Source organism: Oncorhynchus mykiss, chromosome 18 (assembly GCF_013265735.2).
Source record: "Oncorhynchus mykiss isolate Arlee chromosome 18, USDA_OmykA_1.1, whole genome shotgun sequence".
Lineage (NCBI taxonomy): Eukaryota > Metazoa > Chordata > Actinopteri > Salmoniformes > Salmonidae > Oncorhynchus > Oncorhynchus mykiss.
In genome coordinates, this window is record NC_048582.1 from 11,676,466 (window position 1) to 11,700,068 (window position 23,603).

Below are 23,603 nucleotides of genomic sequence, written 5' to 3' on the forward strand. Positions count from 1 at the left end.
AGAACCTCCCTGGAACAGAAGAGAGCCAGGCCAAACTAGTGGAGAACCTCCCCAGTACAGAAGAGAGCCAGGCCAAACTAGTGGAGAACCTCCCCAGAACAGAAGAGAGCCAGACCAAACTATTGGAGAACCTCCCCAGAACAGAAGAGAGCCAGACCAAACTAGTGGAGAAAACAGCTGCAGGAATCTAGTAGAACCAACACTAATCAACATCAATCCCTCTTGGCCACAGTCCTAACTGGATATTACTCCTATTATACCCATTGTGGGAGTAGGTCTCAGATAACACCACTGCAGTAGTCACTGTGTGTGTGTGTGTGTGTGTGTGTGTGTGTGTGTGTGTGTGTGTGTGTGTGTGTGTGTGTGTGTGTGTGTGTGTGTGTGTTCAGGGTGAGTGAGAGAGAGAAGAGAGAGAAAAAGAAGAGGGTGCTCAGGAGAGAGAGAGATCAAAGGAGCTGTAACTACAAGACCTGCTTCATCTCAGCCAGTTAACAGGCACTGAGCTGCAAGTCAAATGAGCCCCTCTGATGTGTGTGTGTGTGTGTGTAACAAAATAGATGAGTGAGTAATATGTGACCTAGTAACATATCAGAGTGAAGCTCAGAGAGTGACTGAGTAAATTACTGTTTATCTGCTCCTCTGTGAGAGTGAGTAGGAGAGAGGAACGACTGAGCGTGAGTAGGAGAGAGGAACGACTCTTTGTGAGAGTGAGTAGGAGAGAGGACCGACTCCTCTGTGAGAGTGAGTAGGAGAGAAGTACGACTCCTCTGTGAGAGTGAGTAGGAGAGTGGAACGACTCTCTGTGAGAGTGAGTAGGAGAGAGGAACGACTCCTCTTTGAGAGTGAGTAGGAGAGAAGTACGACTCCTCTGTGAGAGTGAGTAGGAGAGAGGAACGACTCCTCTTTGAGAGTGAGTAGGAGAGAGGAACGACTCCTCTGTGAGAGTGAGTAGGAGAGAGGAACGACTCCTCTGGGTATATATATATTTTTTTTTTTAAACACTCACCAGGCTGCCTTTTGACACATGTCCTTCACATCACTTCTGCATGGCTGTGGATGTAGGTCATACACCCCTAACACACACATTCCCTCCCTCTATAACCTGCCTTCCATATACACCCACTCATACCTGACACCATTAACCAGTTAGAGGGATGTGGGGCTGGGAGTTGGGTTAGGGTGTGGGTGGGGCCAGAGGGAGGTGGGGCTGAGTGTTGGGTTAGGGTGTGGGTGGGGCCAGAGGGAGGTGGGGCTGAGTGTCGGGTTAGGGTGTGGGTGGGGCCAGAGGGAGGTGGGGCTGAGTGTCGGGTTAGGGTGTGGGTGGGGCCAGAGGGAGGTGGGGCTGAGTGTTGGGTTAGGGTGTGGGTGGGGCCAGAGGGAGGTGGGGCTGGGAGTTGGGTTAGGGTGTGGATGGGGCCAGAGGGAGGTGGGGCTGGGTGTTGGGTTAGGCCAGAGGGAGGTGGGGCTGGGTTAGGGTGTGGGTGGGGCCAGAGGGAGGTGGGGCTGGGAGTTGGGTTAAGGTGCGGGTGGGGCCAAAGGGAGATTTAATGGACTTTGATGACACCGTCCCTGATACGGCTAGGGGGGCATCCACATTGCCGGAATTCCTGAGACCTCCTTGAAGAGGGAACTGGCCAATAACAATACAGGGAGTCAAGAGCCTGATGTTTTTAGGGTTCTGCAGTCAGCCATCCAGCCAGCCAGTCAGGGTAGGGTCTCTGGTCATACAGACACAGAGAGGGCCTCTGGTCATACAGACACAGGAAGACTAAAGTGAGTCGCCAGCTCTAAATGGAACAACACACTTCCTCTTTCATATCACACTTTCCACAAGTGGAAGAGGATGCAGAGGTGTGTGTGTGGAGTGTGTGAGGGAGAGATAAATCAAGCAGATGAATCAGTCGGTAGCTATGGATTAAAACATCCTTCTCTTCATGTTTGTGCCACCTGCACATTTTCCCTCACAGATGTATGTTGATAGACTGAAGAACTGCCAGCCTTCCTACAAGCCACAGACACCTCAGACAACAGCAGTAGACTATATGAACCTCAGACAACAGCAGTAGACTATAAGAACCACAGACAACAGCAGTAGACTATATGAACCTCAGACAACAGCAGTAGACTATAAGAACCACAGACAACAGCAGTAGACTATATGAACCTCAGACAACAGCAGTAGACTATATGAACCTCAGACAACAGCAGTAGACTATAAGAACCACAGACAACAGCAGTAGACTATATGAACCACAGACAACAGCAGTAGACTATATGAACCTCAGACAACAGCAGTAGACTATATGAACCTCAGACAACAGCAGTAGACTATATGAACCACAGACAACAGCAGTAGACTATAAGAACCTCAGACAACAGCAGTAGACTATATGAACCTCAGACAACAGCAGTAGACTATATGAACCACAGACAACAGCAGTAGACTATATGAACCTCAGACAACAGCAGTAGACTATAAGAACCTCAGACAACAGCAGTAGACTATAAGAACCACAGACAACAGCAGTAGACTATAAGAACCTCAGACAACAGCAGTAGACTATAAGAACCACAGACAACAGCAGTAGACTATATGAACCACAGACAACAGCAGTAGACTATAAGAACCTCAGACAACAGCAGTACACTATAAGAACCACAGACAACAGCAGTAGACTATATGAACCACAGACAACAGCAGTAGACTATATGAACCTCAGACAACAGCAGTAGACTATAAGAACCACAGACAACAGCAGTAGACTATAAGAACCACAGACAACAGCAGTAGACTATAAGAACCTCAGACAACAGCAGTAGACTATAAGAACCACAGACAACAGCAGTAGACTATATGAACCTCAGACAACAGCAGTAGACTATAAGAACCACAGACAACAGCAGTAGACTATAAGAACCACAGACAACAGCAGTAGACTATAAGAACCACAGACAACAGCAGCGGCCTATAAGAACCACAGACAACAGCAGCGGCCTATAAGAACCACAGACAACAGCAGTAGACTATAAGAACCACAGACAACAGCAGCAGACTATAAGAACCACAGACAACAGCAGCGGCCTATAAGAACCACAGACAACAGCAGTAGACTATATGAACCACAGACAACAGCAGTAGACTATAAGAACCTCAGACAACAGCAGTAGACTATAAGAACCACAGACAACAGCAGTAGACTATATGAACCTCAGACAACAGCAGTAGACTATAAGAACCACAGACAACAGCAGTAGACTATAAGAACCTCAGACAACAGCAGTAGACTATAAGAACCACAGACAACAGCAGTAGACTATATGAACCTCAGACAACAGCAGTAGACTATAAGAACCTCAGACAACAGCAGTAGACTATAAGAACCACAGACAACAGCAGTAGACTATAAGAACCACAGACAACAGCAGTAGACTATAAGAACCTCAGACAACAGCAGTAGACTATAAGAACCACAGACAACAGCAGTAGACTATAAGAACCACAGACAACAGCAGTAGACTATAAGAACCACAGACAACAGCAGCGGCCTATAAGAACCACAGACAACAGCAGCGGCCTATAAGAACCACAGACAACAGCAGTAGACTATAAGAACCACAGACAACAGCAGTAGACTATAAGAACCTCAGACAACAGCAGTAGACTATAAGAACCACAGACAACAGCAGTAGACTATATGAACCTCAGACAACAGCAGTAGACTATAAGAACCACAGACAACAGCAGTAGACTATAAGAACCACAGACAACAGCAGTAGACTATAAGAACCACAGACAACAGCAGCGGCCTATAAGAACCACAGACAACAGCAGCGGCCTATAAGAACCACAGACAACAGCAGCGGCCTATAAGAACCACAGACAACAGCAGCGGCCTATAAGAACCACAGACAACAGTAGCGGCCTATAAGAACCACAGACAACAGCAGCGGCCTATAAGAACCACAGACAACAGCAGTAGACTATAATGAAAGATCAACGCCAGCAGCAGTAGACTATAATGAAAGATCAACGCTAGCAGCAGGCATCAGAGAGACAGGAGAAACATCACCCTCCTGTCCTAAACAAATAATGGTCTTCTACCGTCAAACAGAGATCCTGGCCCTTCACCCCTCAGCTCTACAAACAGCAGAGAGATATCCTGGCCCTTCACCCCTCAGCTCTACAGACAGCAGAGAGATATCCTGGCCCTTCACCCCTCAGCTCTACAAACAGCAGAGATATCCTGGCCCTTCACCCCTCAGCTCTACAAACAGCAGAGATATCCTGGCCCTTCACCCCTCAGCTCTACAAACAGCAGAGATATCCTGGCCCTTCACCCCTCAGCTCTACAGACAGCAGATAGATATCCTGGCCCTTCACCCCTCAGCTCTACAAACAGCAGAGATATCCTGGCCCTTCACCCCTCAGCTCTACAAACAGCAGAGAGATATCCTGGCCCTTCACCCCTCAGCTCTACAAACATCAGAGAGATATCCTGGCCCTTCACCCCTCAGCTCTACAAACAGCAGAGAGATATCCTGGCCCTTCACCCCTCAGCTCTACAAACAGCAGAGATATCCTGGCCCTTCACCCCTCAGCTCTACAGACAGCAGAGAGACGGAGAGATGTAGAGGGAGGCAGAGAGAGAGGCAGAGAGAGGGGAGAGGCGCAGGACAAAAACAATCCGTGGACCCTGTAGCTTCAACTGGTGTGTGTAAAGAAAAGCATCCTTTACCCTCTGACGACAGGCCGCCTCCTCCGTTAACACTCTCTGTGCTGGACTGGGAGTAGGCCATGGGGCCGCTCCTCTTCCCCTTCCTGAGGGAGCGGTTAGTGCTGGGGCTGCCCACCGGAGTGGAGGTAGACACCATCCCTCCATCCTTCCTGGAGAAGATACCGCTGAAGAACCTGACCAGCCGCCGGTCCGAGCCACTGGAGCGGCAGCCGGTGCCTCTCAGAAACCCCTCCTTCTCTGACACACTCTTCATGGAAAGAGTGATCAGATCGCTGTTGTCCAATGTGCGGTTTTTGCCTCTCGCTCGTTCCCAGCGGCTCAGCTCCGTCATTGAGTCAGTCTTGTTAAGGACAGCCCCGACTTCTAACGTGTTTCGTTTAGGAGGTCCCGTCTCATCGTAAGCCGGGTTCTGGAGGACTGTGGACTGGGGGGTCTGGTTGTCGTCCCCGGCTGTTCCTTCCCCGCGGCCGACACACCCAGAGCTGCTGTGGTGCTGGTCTTTGGAGAGGGTCCGGATGCGGAGCAGTTCTCCACCCGTCCAGTGGCGGAAACTGAAGCTGCGGCGAAGCAGGCTGGGGTGGCTCTTCAGTGGCGGCGTCTCGGGAGAGGCCTTGACGGCTCTTCCGTTACTTTTGGACGCACACGACTTGTCCTTACCCCCGTCCCCATTAGTTGGAGCATCACTGCCCTTGTCCTCTGTGCTCTTGGCTTTCAGAAGTCTTTTCTTCTGATCAACACTCCCATTCTCACCGTAGGAAGCAGATGTTGTCAAGGTTTTTTCAGTCTCCGTGCAAATATCCCCCTTAAGCCTCGAGTCAGTTTCAGCGCTTTCCTGTGTCCAGCTTATCCCCTGTGATTTCTTCTGACTCTGCGGTGACATGGTCTCCTCTGAGGCCTGGCTGTTGTTACCAGGCTCTGTGGAGGGGCTAGTTTCCTTCAACTCTTTATGCAACTGATGCACCTTTTTCATTTTAAGCCTTCCCAGTTCTAATTGTCCGGTGCTGAATGTCCTGAAATTTCTCATGTAGTTGTGTGAGTGGAACTCGTCGCTTTCATCCTCAACTTCTTTCAGCTCCTCCAGCAGACAACTCCTCTGGAGCTCCGAGGAGACCTCGCGACGGTAAGCGCCCACGTTGGTGTTCTCGAGACGTCGTGGTCCAGAGCTCCCGCAGCTAACCCCATCCTCCTCCTCCAAGCTCTCTTTCTTTACCAAGGTGAGAGAGATCCGGTACACTGTTTTCCTTTGTGGCGTTCCTCGCTCCATCCTTTCTATATTACCGTCAAGAAGGTACATTCTCTAGGGACACGAACTGAACTGGGAGCTACGGAATAGGCTACACGAGTGGGACAGACGTTACTTTGAATGGAAAAATTACTTACAGACACTGGTCCTTTGATGTCGTCTAGTAATAAGGAAGTAATAGTAGGCTATTTGTAATAATACTATAATTAAACGCGTACTATATTAAATTAGTTACACTACTAAATTAATATTAAATATCAAAACAATTTACTTATCCAGATGTGCAAAAGGGCATGAGAATTCGACGCAGGAAATGAATTCCTTTCACATCCCGGTGGATTTATAAAACTGGCAACAAATGTAATGTAGGAACTAAACAAGCACCGCGTCTTCATTTAGGGCATGTCCGGCTTCTCTCCCTCTCAAAATGCATCGCTTGTGCAAAAAAATGCCCACGGTTCTTTACGAGACTGCAGTCGCTTACAGAGTAATTTGTTGTCACAGCAAACAAAACAAATATTACTGGTTCAGGCAGCAGAGTTTCCGGGTGTATTGCTTCAAGATCCACCACGACAGTATTCCCATTATTGTAGAGTAATATTATTACATCGCTGTATTCCTCCAAGCGAAGTGAGTGTGTTGTCTCCCATTGTGTTCGCGCGCATCTCCCGCAGCGAAGCCAGCTTGCCTTAGGAACATTGATTTAGTGGTTTTGTTTTCAACCCCAGTGTCCGATTGTGATTGAAATGGGGGAATTTATAGCCAAAACCAAGCTTCCCCAATCCCTCACTCACACACGGTTATCATGAGAACGCGAGGAAACGTAGCCACGGTCCCATATCCTTTTCCCCCTCCACCTCTCTCCTCACTTCACACTCAAGAGGGACACGGATCATCCAGCAAGAACCCAGGATTAGAAACAAAACACGAATCGGATTTCAAACATGGAATGGAACGAATTCACAGGCGGATAGCTGGCGTTTCAAAACGGTTTATATAGATATTACGAGTAATTTAGGGTTGCCCAGGCCTCTACAATAAACAAAAGACGTGTTTTATTTAAGAATTTAAAATGTGTAACAACTGTGTATTTACATAGGAACTAGGCGTATATATGAGAACCACAGCAGTAATATATACCTAAAGAACAGTCTGGTTCATTCAGAGATAAAACAACCACCGGGAGAAAATGAGACATTGTGGCATTAATTTCACATACATCCAAGGTCGATTGGACACGGTTATCAACACAAGGCTATCAGGTTGCTCAAAACAAACATTGGGAAATCCCACTCCGGGATTTACAGCATCTCACTGGTTCTCATTTAGGGGAGTGGCTTGTGCTTTTCTCTCTGTCCATAAGGATCTGTAAACCCACCTGGGATGCCCCATCGATACTACTAGCGCCATAAGGATGAACGAAAGTGATATTACGAAAAAGGGAAACTATGGAATGATAACAATGACTACAACAGACTGATAACAATTCCAAACACATCAATATTCAAACGAGCTGTGCTCACTGCCGATAGATAGTGTGTGGACATTGCAGAATTTAGTTGTATTGCTTCAAGGCTACTCTAGTCAACCAATTTGGCAGCAGCCTGATAAACGAGTCTACAAGCAAAACAAAACAAACCACTGATATAACTGGGTACAGTCCTTGAGAATAATTGTCAAAGGTGAAACCTTATCAAATATGCTAATTGATACGGTCCAATCATTCACGGTTAGAATCAGTTTGTAAAGCACTTAGCTAAACTACTGTACAACTAATTTCCTGACCAAACCGAATCCGCGCATATGTTGATTATCTCCACCAGAACCGTTCATGACATACAGGTTAAATAACCAAAACTAACTGTGAAACTAACACACACACACACACACACACACACACACACACACACACACACATACATATATATATATATATATATATATATACGGTATTTATATATATATACAGTATATCACAAGTGAGTACACCCCTCACATTTTTGTAAATATTTGAGTATATCTTTTCATGTGACAACACTGAAGAAATGACACTTTGCTACAATGTAAAGTAGTGAGTGTACAGCTTGTATAGGTACTACTACTAAAATTCTTTGCCATGAGGTGCCATGTTGAACTTCCAGTGACCAGTCAGTATGAGGGAGTGTGAGAGCGATGACACCAAATTTAACACACCTGCTCCCCATTCACACCTGAGACCTTGTAACACTAACGAGTCACATGACACCGGGGAGGGGAAACGTCTAATTGGGCCCAATTTGGACATTTTCACTTAGGGGTGTACTCACTTTTGTTGCCAGCGGTTTAGACATTAATGGCTGTGTGTTGAGTTATTTTGAGGGGACAGCAAATTTACACTGTTATACAAGCTGTACACTCACTACTTTACATTGTAGCAAAGTGTCATTTCTTCAGTGTTGTCACATGAAAAGATATACTCAAATATTTACAAAAATCACTTTTGTGATATACTGTATGTACACACACACACATACATACATACATACATACATACATACATACATACATAGTACTTGTCAAAAGTTTGGACATACCTATTCATTCAAGGGTTTTTCTTTATTTTTACTATTTTCTACAATGTAGAATAATAGTGAAGACACCAAAACTATGAAATAACACATATGGAATCATGTAACCACAAAGTGTTAAACAAATCAAATTATATTTGATTCTTCAAAGTAGCCACCCTTTGCCTTGACAGCTTGGCATTCTCTCAACCAGCTTCATGAGGTAGTTACCTGGAATGCATTTCAATTAACAGGTGTGCCTCAATTTCAAAGTTAATCTGTGGAATTTCTTTCCTTCTTAATGCGTTTGAGTTAATCAGTTGTGTTTTGACAAGGTAGGGGTGGTATACAGAAGATAGCCCTATTTGATAAAAGACACCAAGTCCATATTATGGCAAGAACAGCTCAAATAAGCAAAGAGAAATGACAGTCCATCATTACTTTAAGACATGAAGGTCAGTCAATCTGGAAAATTTCAAAAACGTTGAACGTTTCTTCAGGTGCAGTCGCAAAAACCATCATGTGCAATGATGAAACTGGCTCTCATGAGGACTGCCACAGGAAAGGAAAACCCACAATAAACAGTTAACATTAGTTGATTGATGCTTTTTGTGAGAGGTTTAATGCTTTAATAATTTATTATTATACATTATATAAATAAGCACGTTTAATTGTGTCTGGCTTGCCGTTCGAAATAAAGTAAAATATTTTTTTCTCAAATAATTTTAACTTTTCAGGGTAAGCAGGGCCATAAGTAAATAGGTAAACTGGGATATGACTAAATAATTAATCAGGGTGATTTTTCCACAAATCGACCTTTCCATGGTACCTTATCTATTTTTACTAATGTTCTGTTCAAATGTTTTGTAGTGAGTTCCTTTACTTCTTTAGGGATATGAATACTGAGCATGTCCACTTCAACGTCAGGCCATTTTATTGGTCAACTACACGGTAATGTCAAAGTAGGATTTTTTTATGAACCAATGCGTAATATTAATCATAGAGTGGTTGTAATCCTGAGGTTAGAAAAATGATCTATGATGCTGTGCAGGGATCTAGATTGCGGATTTAAGAGGGAAGTTGAGTCATCAGTGTAAAATGACACCTTTGTTTTTAAGCCCTGGCTTTCTAGCCCCTCTATATTGTTGTTGGATCTGATTTTAACAGCCAACATTTCAATGGCCATAATAAATAGATATGCTGACAGTGGACAACCTTGTTTTACCAACTATATTCATTTGGGGAGAGTTCGAAACACATGAAAACATTCATGGACATTTAGCTAGCTTGCTGTTTCTAGCTAATTAATCCTGGGAGATAAACATGAGGCTGTTATTTAACCTGAAATGCATAATGGTCCTGGCTGGATCTTTGTAGAATTTTTCGTCATACAAAATTGTGTGTTCTCTACTCCGACAATTAATCCACAGATAAAAGGGGAAAGTACGTTTTTAGCTAGTTTTCTTTGATGAATTTCTCCTCATTCATTCTTCTTCTGTGGATCTTATATGGCGGTTGGCAACCAACTTTAAGGTGCATTACCGCCACCAACTGGACTGGAGTGTGGACATAGTTCATTTTTTAAATGACACACATGGGTATGTGCTCGTAAAAACCAATGAGTAGAAGGGAGAGGCGGGACTTGCAACCAAGTTCTATTTTACCGCCTGGCTACACAGAGGTCCGTTGACGCACACGAGCAGTTTGGATGAAATGATAATAACATGTATATGTGTACATTTATTTTGCAACGCTCTCTCAGGCCACACAGTCGGTTCGGTCAGCATGTAATGGAACGGTCATGCCTTGGCAGTCACACACACAAGATTTTCAATTCAGCACTTCTCCCAGCCTCCAGTCAGCAACTCTTTCATCCTCTCCCTCACCCTTTCACCTCTCCCCACACTCCCGCCTTTTGCCCTCTCTCCCCCCTTTGCCCTTTCTCCTCCCCTCCCCCACCATTTCCCCCCTCACCTCTCCATTTCCCCCCCAGCCTCCCTCACCCAGTTTCCCCAGCCTCCCTCACCCAGTTTCCCCAGCCTCTCCCCTGGTCTCAAGGGAAGGTGCTGGTGTTGGAGATTACCTTCCTTATCTCAACCCTAAATCCCCCTCGTCTTCCTTTCGCTTTCAACTTCTCTCTGCTTGACATTTATGGATCATTATTTACATCAAGGGAGATTACAGCAAGTTGATCAGCTCTTATATGCCCTGTGTCCGTCCACACACACACACACACACACACACACACACACACACACACACTCACACGGGACGTCTTCATCTTTCTCCCTGCTAGTCCTTTCATTCCCCTCTGTCTGCCTCCTCACCTTTACTGAAGAGAGGAAAATAAACCTATACAACATTAACAGGTCCAGTCAGCCTACAGCTTGACCAGACTGACAATGCCTCCAAACCAGTGTGTTTCCAGGTCATAGAGCCTATTTGTAACAGACAGAAACACCAAATGTAATTGACTGGTTTGATTGCTAGCTTTAAAAGCATAAAGGTTATTGTTAAGTTGCACTTTTCTACATCACTGTAACCTCTGCCATTTTGACAGCGACAAAGCACTCCAGTCCCACCAGGCTGGCGACCGTTCATCTCCGAAATAATTGAAGAGATTTAAACCTATTGGGTGAGCGCAGCCCACGAGGCAGCCAGGCAGAGAGAGAAGGTACAGTACACACCCAACCATATTGTCTGCAAAGAACCGACTGATTTCAAACACACCTCATCACACTTTCATCACAGCCCTGCCCTGGCTGTCACAAGCAGCTAGACGCCTGAACGGGGGTGTAAAAACAACCGACAGGCCAGCGAGTCGAGCATGGCATCAAAAATATATTATATTAAGCCTAAAAAAATGTATTTAACTTATTAAGCTAGTAGCTACCATGAACCTGAGGCTGGGTGTGTTCTGCAACAGCAAAGCAGGCTGGGGAAGTAAGTAACAGAGTGACTCTCTATTGTGACAATGCTGCCATCTGCATGCAGTACCTGAAGTCTAGTCTGAATCAATTCTCAGCATTTTGGTGGATTTGAAATTCACCATTTGAGTTCCAAGACAACAGCATGGTCAGTGACGACAATATCAGGAGGTAACACTGACAGGACACCACCACCTGCACTGCAGCCAAGCAACGTAATGACTTTTCACAGACACTTTTTTACAACTATAATCTGAAATGAATCGGGCTCCCAATTCCAAACATGCTCGAAGCACTATATTTAGTCAAGGATGACGTCGTCTCCCCTCTTATCTGAGAACACAGGGTTCGGTCTAGGCCTGATCTCTCCCAAATAACACACCTGGAGCACACATCCACAGTACAGTTGGTGGTACGCATGCTGACACAATACAAATACATCCATCTCAAAGCACGGGTGTGTGTGTGTGTGTGTATGTGTGCGTGTATAGATTCTCAGAGACAGTACAGACTGTGCTGTACTTATTCATAGTCTTAAAAGACGAAGGGGTTTGATCATTGCAGCCCAAACCATGAAAGAAGACTCTGAATGAAATAATGTTTGAAGTGTGCAGGAGAAGGAAGGGAGTGGAGAGGATAGGGGGGATGGGAGTGTTGCACCTGTCCTGTAGGCAGGAGTGTACACTATGCCCTCCACCACAATATAGTATGCACTTCTTCTTTGGGAATGTTGACAATATAGTGAAAAATACATATGATGAGCTGTATGAGTGACGAGTCCCAAAGCTCAGCAAAAGGCATCTTCTTTCTAAAAACTGACAGACCGATGTTTTTAGACAAGGCACTAAATACACTATATAGCCAAAAGTATGTGGACCCCCCATCAAATTAGGGTATTTTGCCATTTGCTGAAATGTGAATCAAATTGAGCACGCAGCCAAGCAATCTCCATAGACAAACATTGGCAGTAGAATGGCTCTTACTGAAGAGCTCAGTGACTTTGAACTTGGCATCGTCATAGGATGCCACCTATCCAACAAGTCTGTTCGTCAAATTTCTGCCCAGCTGTCCCGGTCAACTGTAAGTGTTGTTATTGTGAAGTGATAAGGTCTAGGAGCAACAATGACTCAGCCGCAAAGTGATAGGGCACACAAGCTAACAGAACAGAACCGCCAAGAGCTGAAGCGCATTAAAATCACTCAACACCCAGTACCGCGCTCCAAACTGCCTCTGGAAGCAACGTCAGCACAAGAACTGTTTGTCGACAATAAATGTTTGTCGGGGGCTTCCTGAAATGTTTTTCCATGGTCGAGCAGCCGCACCCAATCCTAATATCACAATGCGCAATGCCAAGTGTCGGCTGGAGTGGTGTAAAGCTCGCCGCCATTGGCCTCTGGAGCAGTGAACAAGTGTTCTCTGGAGTGATGAATCACACTTCACCATCTGGCAGTCTGACGGACAAATCTGGGTTTGGTAGATGCCAGAAGAACACTACCTGACCCAATGCATAGTGCCAACTGTAAAGTTTGGTGGATGAAGAATAATGGTCTGGGGCTGCTTTACACAGTTCAGACTAGGCCCCTTAGTTCCAGTGAAGGGAAATCTTAACGCTACAGCATACAATTACACTCTAGACGATTCTGTACTTCCAACTTTGTGGCAACAGTTTGGGATAGGCCCTTTCCTATTTCAGCTTAACAATGCCCCTATGCACAAAGCGAGGTCCATATAAAAATGGTTTGTTGAGATCGATGTGGAAGAACTTGATTGGCCTGCACAGAGCTCTGACCTCAACCCCATCGAACACCTTTGGGATGAATTGGAACGCCGACTGAACCAGACCTAATCGTTTAACATCCGTGTCCGACCAGTGCTCGTGGCGGAATGGAAGCGAGACCCCGCAGAAATGTTCCAACATCTAGTGGAAAGCCTTCCCAGAAGGAAGGCTGTTGTCGCAGCAAAGGCGGGACCAACTCCATATTAATAATGCCAATGATCTTGGAATGAGATGGACTGTGTCCACATACTGTTGACCATGTAGTGTATGTAGGTGATTAGATGTGTGATCCTCTTCATTTTAACTGTGCACATTTGTCTTTTAAAGCTGACTTGCAGTGCATCATGGTTTCTTGAGAAACATAGTGTTACTGAGCCAGTTAGACAGACACCAGTCTAGAGACGGTGTCCCACCCCCCCTCCTCTCTCTCTGCCTGTGTGTGTGTGAGCGTTAAAACTCCACGGTGCGGCAGTGGCCCTTGGGGAGGGAGACTTTCATCTCAGATAAAAGGCTTAGTGAGAAAATCCCACTTTAGCAGACAGCTCTAGTAGCCCGGAGACAGCGATTTGATTAGCCCAGTGTTGGGAATATTCCTCCATGTTGGAGCCTGATAGGGACACAGTGTGTGTGTGTGTGTACGAGAACACAGGTGCAGAGTGCAGAACCAATACACAGCTCTGCATTGTTAACCCGGGCTGAGAGGTAATTGAGACAGAACACTGAACCAAGAGAACAGAGAAGTGTGGAGAAGAGTGTAAAACATGACAGAGGAATGGAGGGAGAGAGGAAAACAGATAGGAATGGAGGGAGGGAGGGAGAGAGGAAAACAGACAGAGGAATGGAGGGTGGGAGAGAGGAAAACAGACAGAGGAATGGAGGGAGGGAGAGAGGAAAACAGACAGAGGAATGGAGGGAGGGAGGAATGGAGGGAGGAATGGAGGGAGGGAGGGAGGGAGGGAGGGAAACAGACAGAGGGAGGGAGGGAGGGAGGGAGGGAGGGAGGGAGGGAGAGAGAGAGAGAGGAAAACAGACGGAGGGAGGGAGGGAGGGAGGGAGAGAGGAAAACAGACGGAGGGAGGGAGGGAGGGAGGGAGGGAGGGAGGGAGGGAGGGAGGGAGGGAGGGAGGGAGGGAGAGAGAGAGGAAAACAGACAGAGGAATGGAGGGAGGGAGAGAGGAAAACAGAGAGAGGAATGGAGGGAGGGAGAGAGGAAAACAGACAGAGGAATGGAGGGAGGGAGGGAGGAATGGAGGGAGGAATGGAGGGAGGGAGGGAGGAATGGAGGGAGGGAGGGAGGGAGGGAGGGAGGGAGGGAGGGAGGGAGGGAGGGAGGGAGGAAAACAGACGGGGGGAGGGAGGGAGGGAGGGAGGGAGGGAGGGAGGGAGGGAGGGAGGGAGGGAGGGAGGGAGGGAGGGAGGGAGGGAGGGAGGGAGGGAGGGAGGGAGGGAGGGAGGGAGGGAGGGAGGGAGGGAAACAGACAGGAATGGAGGGAGGGAGGGAGGGAGAGAGGAAAACAGACGGGGGGAGGGAGGGAGGGAGGGAGGGAGGGAGGGAGGGAGGGAGGGAGGGAGGGAGGGAGGGAGGGAAACAGACAGAGATTAAGTGAGAGAGATACGGAGAGAGAAAAACTGCCTGTCCCTTGATAGGTTAAAACTGAAGAGTCAGCAACACACCATTCTTGAAGCAAATTAACAAACACAACCCCCCCCACACCCCTAAGGACAGGGAGGACTTGAATAATTGGTCCAAACAGAGTCCCGTGGCATGTGTGTTGGACAGACGATCTGTTAGAGCCTCTAATAAGGTCTTTCAACAGGCCCGTATAGTCCCTAATCCTCTACAATTCCCTGAAATAGAGCCTTATCACTGTCACCAGCCATGGTTCATTCAGCCTCCTCCTCATCCCTCACTATCACACCATCTCCACACTCCACAGACATATGTCTACTGCAGGGCAGGGTTGGAGCGAGGCTGATGATGATGAAGAACCTAAAGAGCCATAGATAACAACGTTGCTAAAAAACTTAAGTGATGCACAATGTCTTCTAGGGGGAGGACTTGTGTTGATCCCTGAACGCTGTCCTCCCAGGGCAGGCGGCCGGCTGCCATCCTTATGGCTGAATAACAAGTACATGTTGATTGGGAGGGAAGGAGTTTAGTGGGTCAGTACTGTCACTCGGATCAGGAGGTTGTACCAGACCCAATGGGAACTGGCCATGCAGCACTGGGGAAACAGAGCAGCCCTTTTAGGATTCTCTCTATTCAGACTCCTCCTCTCCTGTGCATGTGTGACAAGTCCCTTCTCCCCAGACGTTCACCCACTCTGCCACACACATGCAATATGTATACGACAGCCCACTCTACAGACAGCAGTGCAGAGACATGGCCGATTATATTTGCGCACACACACAAATAACATACTAACCAAATTCACATCCCGCAAATTGGCATTAATCAAATTGCTATGTGGCATCGTACATGAGTTTGTGCTGCCTGGTACCCCCCTCATCACTGTTAAAACACAGCTGTATTACTACTAGTAGTGAGATAATCTCCTCTCTCCTGCTGGTACCCCCATCATCACTGTTAAAACACAGCTGTATTACTACTAGTAGTGAGATAATCTCCTCCTCTCTCCTGCTGGTACTCCCATCATCACTGTTAAAACACAGCTGTATTACTACTAGTAGTGAGATAATCTCCTCTCTCCTGCTGGTACCCCCATCATCACTGTTAAAACACAGCTGTATTACTACTAGTAGTGAGATAATCTCCTCCTCTCTCCTGCTGGTACCCCCATCATCACTGTTAAAACACAGCTGTATTACTGCTAGTAGTGAGATAATCTCCTCCTCTCTCCTGCTGGTACCCCCATCATCACTGTTAAAACACAGCTGTATTACTACTAGTAGTGAGATAATCTCCTCTCTCCTGCTGGTACTCCCATCATCACTGTTAAAACACAGCTGTATTACTACTAGTAGTGAGATAATCTCTTCTCTCCTGCTGGTACTCCCATCATCACTGTTAAAACACAGCTGTATTACTACTAGTAGTGAGATAATCTCCTCCTCTCTCCTGCTGGTACCCCCATCATCACTGTTAAAACACAGCTGTATTACTACTAGTAGTGAGATAATCTCCTCCTCTCTCCTGCTGGTACTCCCATCATCACTGTTAAAACACAGCTGTATTACTACTAGTAGTGAGATAATCTCTTCTCTCCTGCTGGTACCCCCATCATCACTGTTAAAACACAGCTGTATTACTACTAGTAGTGAGATAATCTCTTCTCTCCTGCTGGTACTCCCATCATCACTGTTAAAACACAGCTGTATTACTACTAGTAGTGAGATAATCTCCTCCTCTCTCCTGCTGGTACCCCCATCATCACTGTTAAAACACAGCTGTATTACTACTAGTAGTGAGATAATCTCCTCCTCTCTCCTGCTGGTACTCCCATCATCACTGTTAAAACACAGCTGTATTACTACTAGTAGTGAGATAATCTCCTCTCTCCTGCTGGTACCCCCATCATCACTGTTAAAACACAGCTGTATTACTACTAGTAGTGAGATAATCTCCTCCTCTCTCCTGCTGGTACTCCCATCATCACTGTTAAAACACAGCTGTATTACTACTAGTAGTGAGATAATCTCTTCTCTCCTGCTGGTACCCCCATCATCACTGTTAAAACACAGCTGTATTACTACTAGTAGTGAGATAATCTCCTCCTCTCTCCTGCTGGTACTCCCATCACCACTGTTAAAACACAGCTATATTACTACTAGTAGTGAGATAATCTCCTCTCTCCTGCTGGTACTCCCATCATCACTGTTAAAACACAGCTGTATTACTACTAGTAGTGAGATAATCTCCTCTCCTGCTGGTACCCCCATCATCACTGTTAAAACACAGCTATATTACTACTAGTAGTGAGATAATCTCCTCTCTCCTGCTGGTACCCCCATCATCACTGTTAAAACACAGCTGTATTACTACTAGTAGTGAGATAATCTCCTCCTCTCTCCTGCTGGTACCCCCATCATCACTGTTAAAACACAGCTGTATTACTACTAGTAGTGAGATAATCTCCTCCTCTCTCCTGCTGGTACCCCCATCATCACTGTTAAAACACAGCTGTATTACTGCTAGTAGTGAGATAATCTCCTCCTCTCTCCTGCTGGTACCCCCATCATCACTGTTAAAACACAGCTGTATTACTACTAGTAGTGAGATAATCTCCTCTCTCCTGCTGGTACCCCCATCATCACTGTTAAAACACAGCTGTATTACTACTAGTAGTGAGATAATCTCTTCTCTCCTGCTGGTACCCCCATCATCACTGTTAAAACACAGCTGTATTACTACTAGTAGTGAGATAATCTCCTCCTCTCTCCTGCTGGTACTCCCATCACCACTGTTAAAACACAGCTATATTACTACTAGTAGTGAGATAATCTCCTCTCTCCTGCTGGTACTCCCATCATCACTGTTAAAACACAGCTGTATTACTACTAGTAGTGAGATAATCTCCTCTCCTGCTGGTACCCCCATCATCACTGTTAAAACACAGCTATATTACTACTAGTAGTGAGATAATCTCCTCTCTCCTGCTGGTACCCCCATCATCACTGTTAAAACACAGCTGTATTACTACTAGTAGTGAGATAATCTCCTCCTCTCTCCTGCTGGTACCCCCATCATCACTGTTAAAACACAGCTGTATTACTACTAGTAGTGAGATAATCTCCTCCTCTCTCCTGCTGGTACCCCCATCATCACTGTTAAAACACAGCTGTATTACTGCTAGTAGTGAGATAATCTCCTCCTCTCTCCTGCTGGTACCCCCATCATCACTGTTAAAACACAGCTGTATTACTACTAGTAGTGAGATAATCTCCTCTCTCCTGCTGGTACCCCCATCATCACTGTTAAAACACAGCTGTATTACTACTAGTAGTGAGATAATCTCCTCTCTCCTGCTGGTACCCCCATCATCACTGTTAAAACACAGCTGTATTACTACTAGTAGTGAGATAATCTCCTCTCTCCTGCTGGTACTCCCATCATCACTGTTAAAACACAGCTGTATTACTACTAGTAGTGAGATAATCTCCTCTCTCCTGCTGGTACCCCCATCATCACTGTTAAAACACAGCTGTATTACTACTAGTAGTGAGATAATCTCCTCTCTCCTGCTGGTACCCCCATCATCACTGTTAAAACACAGCTGTATTACTACTAGTAGTGAGATAATCTCCTCCTCTCTCCTGCTGGTACCCCCATCATCACTGTTAAAACACAGCTGTATTACTACTAGTAGTGAGATAATCTCCTCTTCTCCTGCTGGTACCCCCATCATCACTGTTAAAACACAGCTGTATTACTACTAGTAGTGAGATAATCTCCTCTCTCCTGCTGGTACCCCCATCATCACTGTTAAAACACAGCTGTATTACTACTAGTAGTGAGATAATCTCCTCCTCTCTCCTGCTGGTACCCCCATCATCACTGTTAAAACACAGCTGTATTACTACTAGTAGTGAGATAATCTCCTCTCTCCTGCTGGTACCCCCATCATCACTGTTAAAACACAGCTGTATTACTACTAGTAGTGAGATAATCTCCTCTCTCCTGCTGGTACCCCCATCATCACTGTTAAAACACAGCTGTATTACTACTAGTAGTGAGATAATCTCCTCTCTCCTGCTGGTACTCCCATCATCACTGTTAAAACACAGCTATATTACTACTAGTAGTGAGATAATCTCCTCCTCTCTCCTGCTGGTACCCCCATCATCACTGTTAAAACACAGCTATATTACTACTAGTAGTGAGATAATCTCCTCTCTCCTGCTGGTACTCCCATCATCACTGTTAAAACACAGCTGTATTACTACTAGTAGTGAGATAATCTCCTCTCTCCTGCTGGTACTCCCATCATCACTGTTAAAACACAGCTGTATTACTACTAGTAGTGAGATAATCTCCTCTCTCCTGCTGGTACTCCCATCATCACTGTTAAAACACAGCTGTATTACTACTAGTAGTGAGATAATCTCCTCTCTCCTGCTGGTACTCCCATCATCACTGTTAAAACACAGCTGTATTACTACTAGTAGTGAGATAATCTCCTCTCTCCTGCTGGTACTCCCATCATCACTGTTAAAACACAGCTGTATTACTACTAGTAGTGAGATAATCTCCTCTCTCCTGCTGGTACTCCCATCATCACTGTTAAAACACAGCTGTATTACTACTAGTAGTGAGGTAATCTCCTCTCTCCTGCTGGTACCCCCATCATCACTGTTAAAACACAGCTGTATTACTACTAGTAGTGAGATAATCTCATCTCTCCTGCTGGTACTCCCATCATCACTGTTAAAACACAGCTGTATTACTACTAGTAGTGAGATAATCTCCTCTCTCCTGCTGGCACCCCCATCATCACTGTTAAAACACAGCTGTATTACTACTAGTAGTGAGATAATCTCCTCTTCTCCTGCTGGTACCCCCATCATCACTGTTAAAACACAGCTGTATTACTACTAGTAGTGAGATAATCTCCTCTCTCCTGCTGGTACCCCCATCATCACTGTTAAAACACAGCTGTATTACTACTAGTAGTGAGATAATCTCCTCCTCTCTCCTGCTGGTACTCCCATCATCACTGTTAAAACACAGCTGTATTACTACTAGTAGTGAGATAATCTCCTCTCTCCTGCTGGTACCCCCATCATCACTGTTAAAACACAGCTGTATTACTACTAGTAGTGAGATAATCTCCTCTTCTCCTGCTGGTACCCCCATCATCACTGTTAAAACACAGCTGTATTACTACTAGTAGTGAGATAATCTCCTCTCTCCTGCTGGTACCCCCATCATCACTGTTAAAACACAGCTGTATTACTACTAGTAGTGAGATAATCTCCTCCTCTCTCCTGCTGGTACCCCCATCATCACTGTTAAAACACAGCTGTATTACTACTAGTAGTGAGATAATCTCCTCTCTCCTGCTGGTACTCCCATCATCACTGTTAAAACACAGCTGTATTACTACTAGTAGTGAGATAATCTCCTCTCTCCTGCTGGTACTCCCATCATCACTGTTAAAACACAGCTGTATTACTACTAGTAGTGAGATAATCTCCTCTCTCCTGCTGGTACTCCCATCATCACTGTTAAAACACAGCTGTATTACTACTAGTAGTGAGGTAATCTCCTCTCTCCTGCTGGTACCCCCATCATCACTGTTAAAACACAGCTGTATTACTACTAGTAGTGAGATAATCTCCTCTCTCCTGCTGGTACTCCCATCATCACTGTTAAAACACAGCTGTATTACTACTAGTAGTGAGATAATCTCCTCTCTCCTGCTGGCACCCCCATCATCACTGTTAAAACACAGCTGTATTACTACTAGTAGTGAGATAATCTCCTCTTCTCCTGCTGGTACCCCCATCATCACTGTTAAAACACAGCTGTATTACTACTAGTAGTGAGATAATCTCCTCTCTCCTGCTGGTACTCCCATCATCACTGTTAAAACACAGCTATATTACTACTAGTAGTGAGATAATCTCCTCTCTCCTGCTGGTACCCCCATCATCACTGTTAAAACACAGCTATATTACTACTAGTAGTGAGATAATCTCCTCCTCTCTCCTGCTGGTACTCCCATCATCACTGTTAAAACACAGCTGTATTACTACTAGTAGTGAGATAATCTCCTCCTCTCTCCTGCTGGTACCCCCATCATCACTGTTAAAACACAGCTATATTACTACTAGTAGTGAGATAATCTCCTGCTGGGTGACTCTCATCAAAGAGCCAGGAAGTGATTCAGGGAGAGAGATGCCCCATGTTGTCTTTCATCCTCCCCCAAGAGGCCCCAAAAAATGGGTCAGTTAGTAGAGAGAGGAGCACACACCCTGCTGGCTGGTACACACACTGGCATGAACATACTACAGGCACGAATGCAGTCGCACACACAATCACACAAATAGGCACTCTTCCGTTTTCTCTCCCTCTCTCACACACAAATAGGCACTCTTCTGTTCTCTCTCACACACACAAATAGGCACGCTTCTGTTCACACACACAGGCACGCTTCTGTTCACACACACACACACACACACACGCACACACGCACATACGATATTCATTGACAATCAGAACTAATGCTTCTAACTTCCTGTCTTCTATAAGCACCACCATGTGGTCACTCCAGGACTGGCTGTTGTGCCTTCAACACGTTCTGTTGTCAAAGGGAGGAGTTGTGACTTACCTGTGATGAGGGCCGGCCCGGGCAGAGAACATAGGAAACAAAAGGAGGAAAAACACAATTTAGTGTTTATTCATTACATTTATTCACATCAAAATCAGTCATTTATTCACACTTAGGTTTAATGGCACAAAAACAATTGCATGAACATGTTACACCAGTTCAGACAAACCTCCAGACAGTCGACACAATAAGCTCTATCACCACTAGGCCTTGGTTAGCTTCCCGGGAAGACTTCATTACAAAAGTAAAGTATTATCAAAGACATGCTCTAGCCCAGGGCTCTCCAACCCTGTTTCTGAAGAACTACCATCCTATAGGTCCTCTCTCCAACCCTGTTTCTGAAGAACTACCATCCTATAGGTCCTCTCTCCAACCCTGTTTCTGAAGAACTACCATCCTATAGGTCCTCTCTCCAACCCTGTTTCTGAAGAACTACCATCCTATAGGTCCTCTCTCCAACCCTGTTTCTGAAGAACTACCATCCTATAGGTCCTCTCTCCAACCCGGTTCCTGGAGAACTACCATCCTATAGGTCCTCTCTCCAACCCTGTTCCTGGAGAACTACCATCCTATAGGTCCTCTCTCCAACCCAGTTCCTGGAGAACTACCATCCTATAGGTCCTCTCTCCAACCCAGTTCCTGGAGAACTACCATCCTATAGGTCCTCTCTCCAACCCTGTTCCTGGAGAGCTACTGTGCTGTAGGTCCTCTCTCCAACCCTGTTCTCGGAGAGCTACTGTGCTGTAGGGCCTCTCTCCAACCCGGTTCCTGGAGAGCTACTGTGCTGTAGTTCCTCTCTCCAACCCTGTTCCCGGAGAGCTACTGTGCTGTAGGTCCTCTCTCCAACCCTGTTCCCGGAGAGCTACTGTGCTGTAGGTCCTCTCTCCAACCCTGTTCCCGGAGAGCTGCTGTCCTGTAGGTCCTCTCTCCAACCCTGTTCCTGGAGAGCTACTGTGCTGTAGGTCCTCTCTCCAACCCTGTTCCTGGAGAGCTACTGTGCTGTAGGTCCTCTCCAACCCTGTTCCTGGACAGCTACTGTGCTGTAGGTCCTCTCTCCAACACTAATCTAGCACACCTGATTCTAATAAACTGGTTGATAAGCTGAATCAGGTTAGTTACAACTGGGGTTGGAGCGAAAAGCTACAGGATACTAGTTCTCCAGGAACAGGGTAGACTAATTGCAAGACCTACGGTATGCTAAATAGTCAGACAACAAATGATGATGTGATTCTCAGTGTCTTCTCCCCAGCCACCATCTTCCCCCAAAGGCCATATTTCTCAGTGTGGTTAAACATGATTGTAACCTCTTCATATGGTGATCAAGTTTTCATGAGATGCTTAGCATGTACATAACACATTAATAAGGAGGCACCATGGAGGTGTCGGACTATCTGCTGATGAGTCCTGCACAACAAAACGATGACACGTCAGAGAGCCCTGCACACATTCAGAGCACCGGTGTGTGTGTGTGTGTGTGTGTGTGTGGACACATGCGTCTGACTCGGAGGCTAGACGCTCTGTCTTGATCGTCAAAGCGGAAGAGAGAGAGAGGGGAGCAGATGAACCACTGAATGAATAAAGAAAAGGGAGCAGACAAATGGAGAGACACAGAGAGAGAGAGACTAACACCAGACACCTTGACACGCCAACCCAGACTAAGGTCTGTTACCATGGTGACACAGTCTAGGGTCTGCACGCCACGGCTGGTTTGGCTCGCAGCGTGCAGAGTGGTGGAGCCTTGGCGACAAGGGGTCCCCAGGGGAGTGTGCCAACCACGTGCCCATGGGGAAGGGGAGGGCAGGCTAGGCTGCTGATCAACCTGGGGGAGGGGTGGGGGGCTTGTGTGCCCCTAAACACCCCCTTCCAAACACACACACACCCGTGCCAGCAGGCTCCCCCTAATCTCTGACCACAATACTAACCATATGCTGATCCTCTCCAACACAAAAGAACAGGCAGGGCAACAGATTATTATGTCAAACAAACTACGTGTCAAAGATCCCAAACAGCATCTTAACCCATTCATTCAAACACTTTGGGCTATTCAGAACACGGGTTGTGCTTTTAAACTAGTCGCTCTAGA

General features: G+C 46.0%; 1 protein-coding gene across 8 annotated transcripts in view; it reads right to left on the minus strand.

Moving 5' to 3' along the window:
- Positions 1-23,603, minus strand: part of LOC110528752 (arf-GAP with GTPase, ANK repeat and PH domain-containing protein 1) — a 282,636-nt gene that overhangs the window by 212,994 nt on the left and 46,039 nt on the right. For 3 of the 8 annotated variants that reach the window (XR_005037373.1, XM_036951833.1, XM_036951830.1), the window contains exon 1: positions 4,737-6,884. The exons of 3 other annotated variants lie outside the window; for them this stretch is intronic. Coding sequence is in view for 4 of the 5 variants with exons in the window: in XM_036951833.1 (XP_036807728.1) it covers positions 4,737-6,030 (1,294 nt within the window). In the remaining variant the exon portion in view is untranslated. Of the gene's footprint in view, positions 1-4,736; positions 6,887-23,603 lie in introns of those variants that run through there. 2 more of the 8 variants (XM_036951831.1, XM_036951832.1) reach the window with 1 other exon arrangement.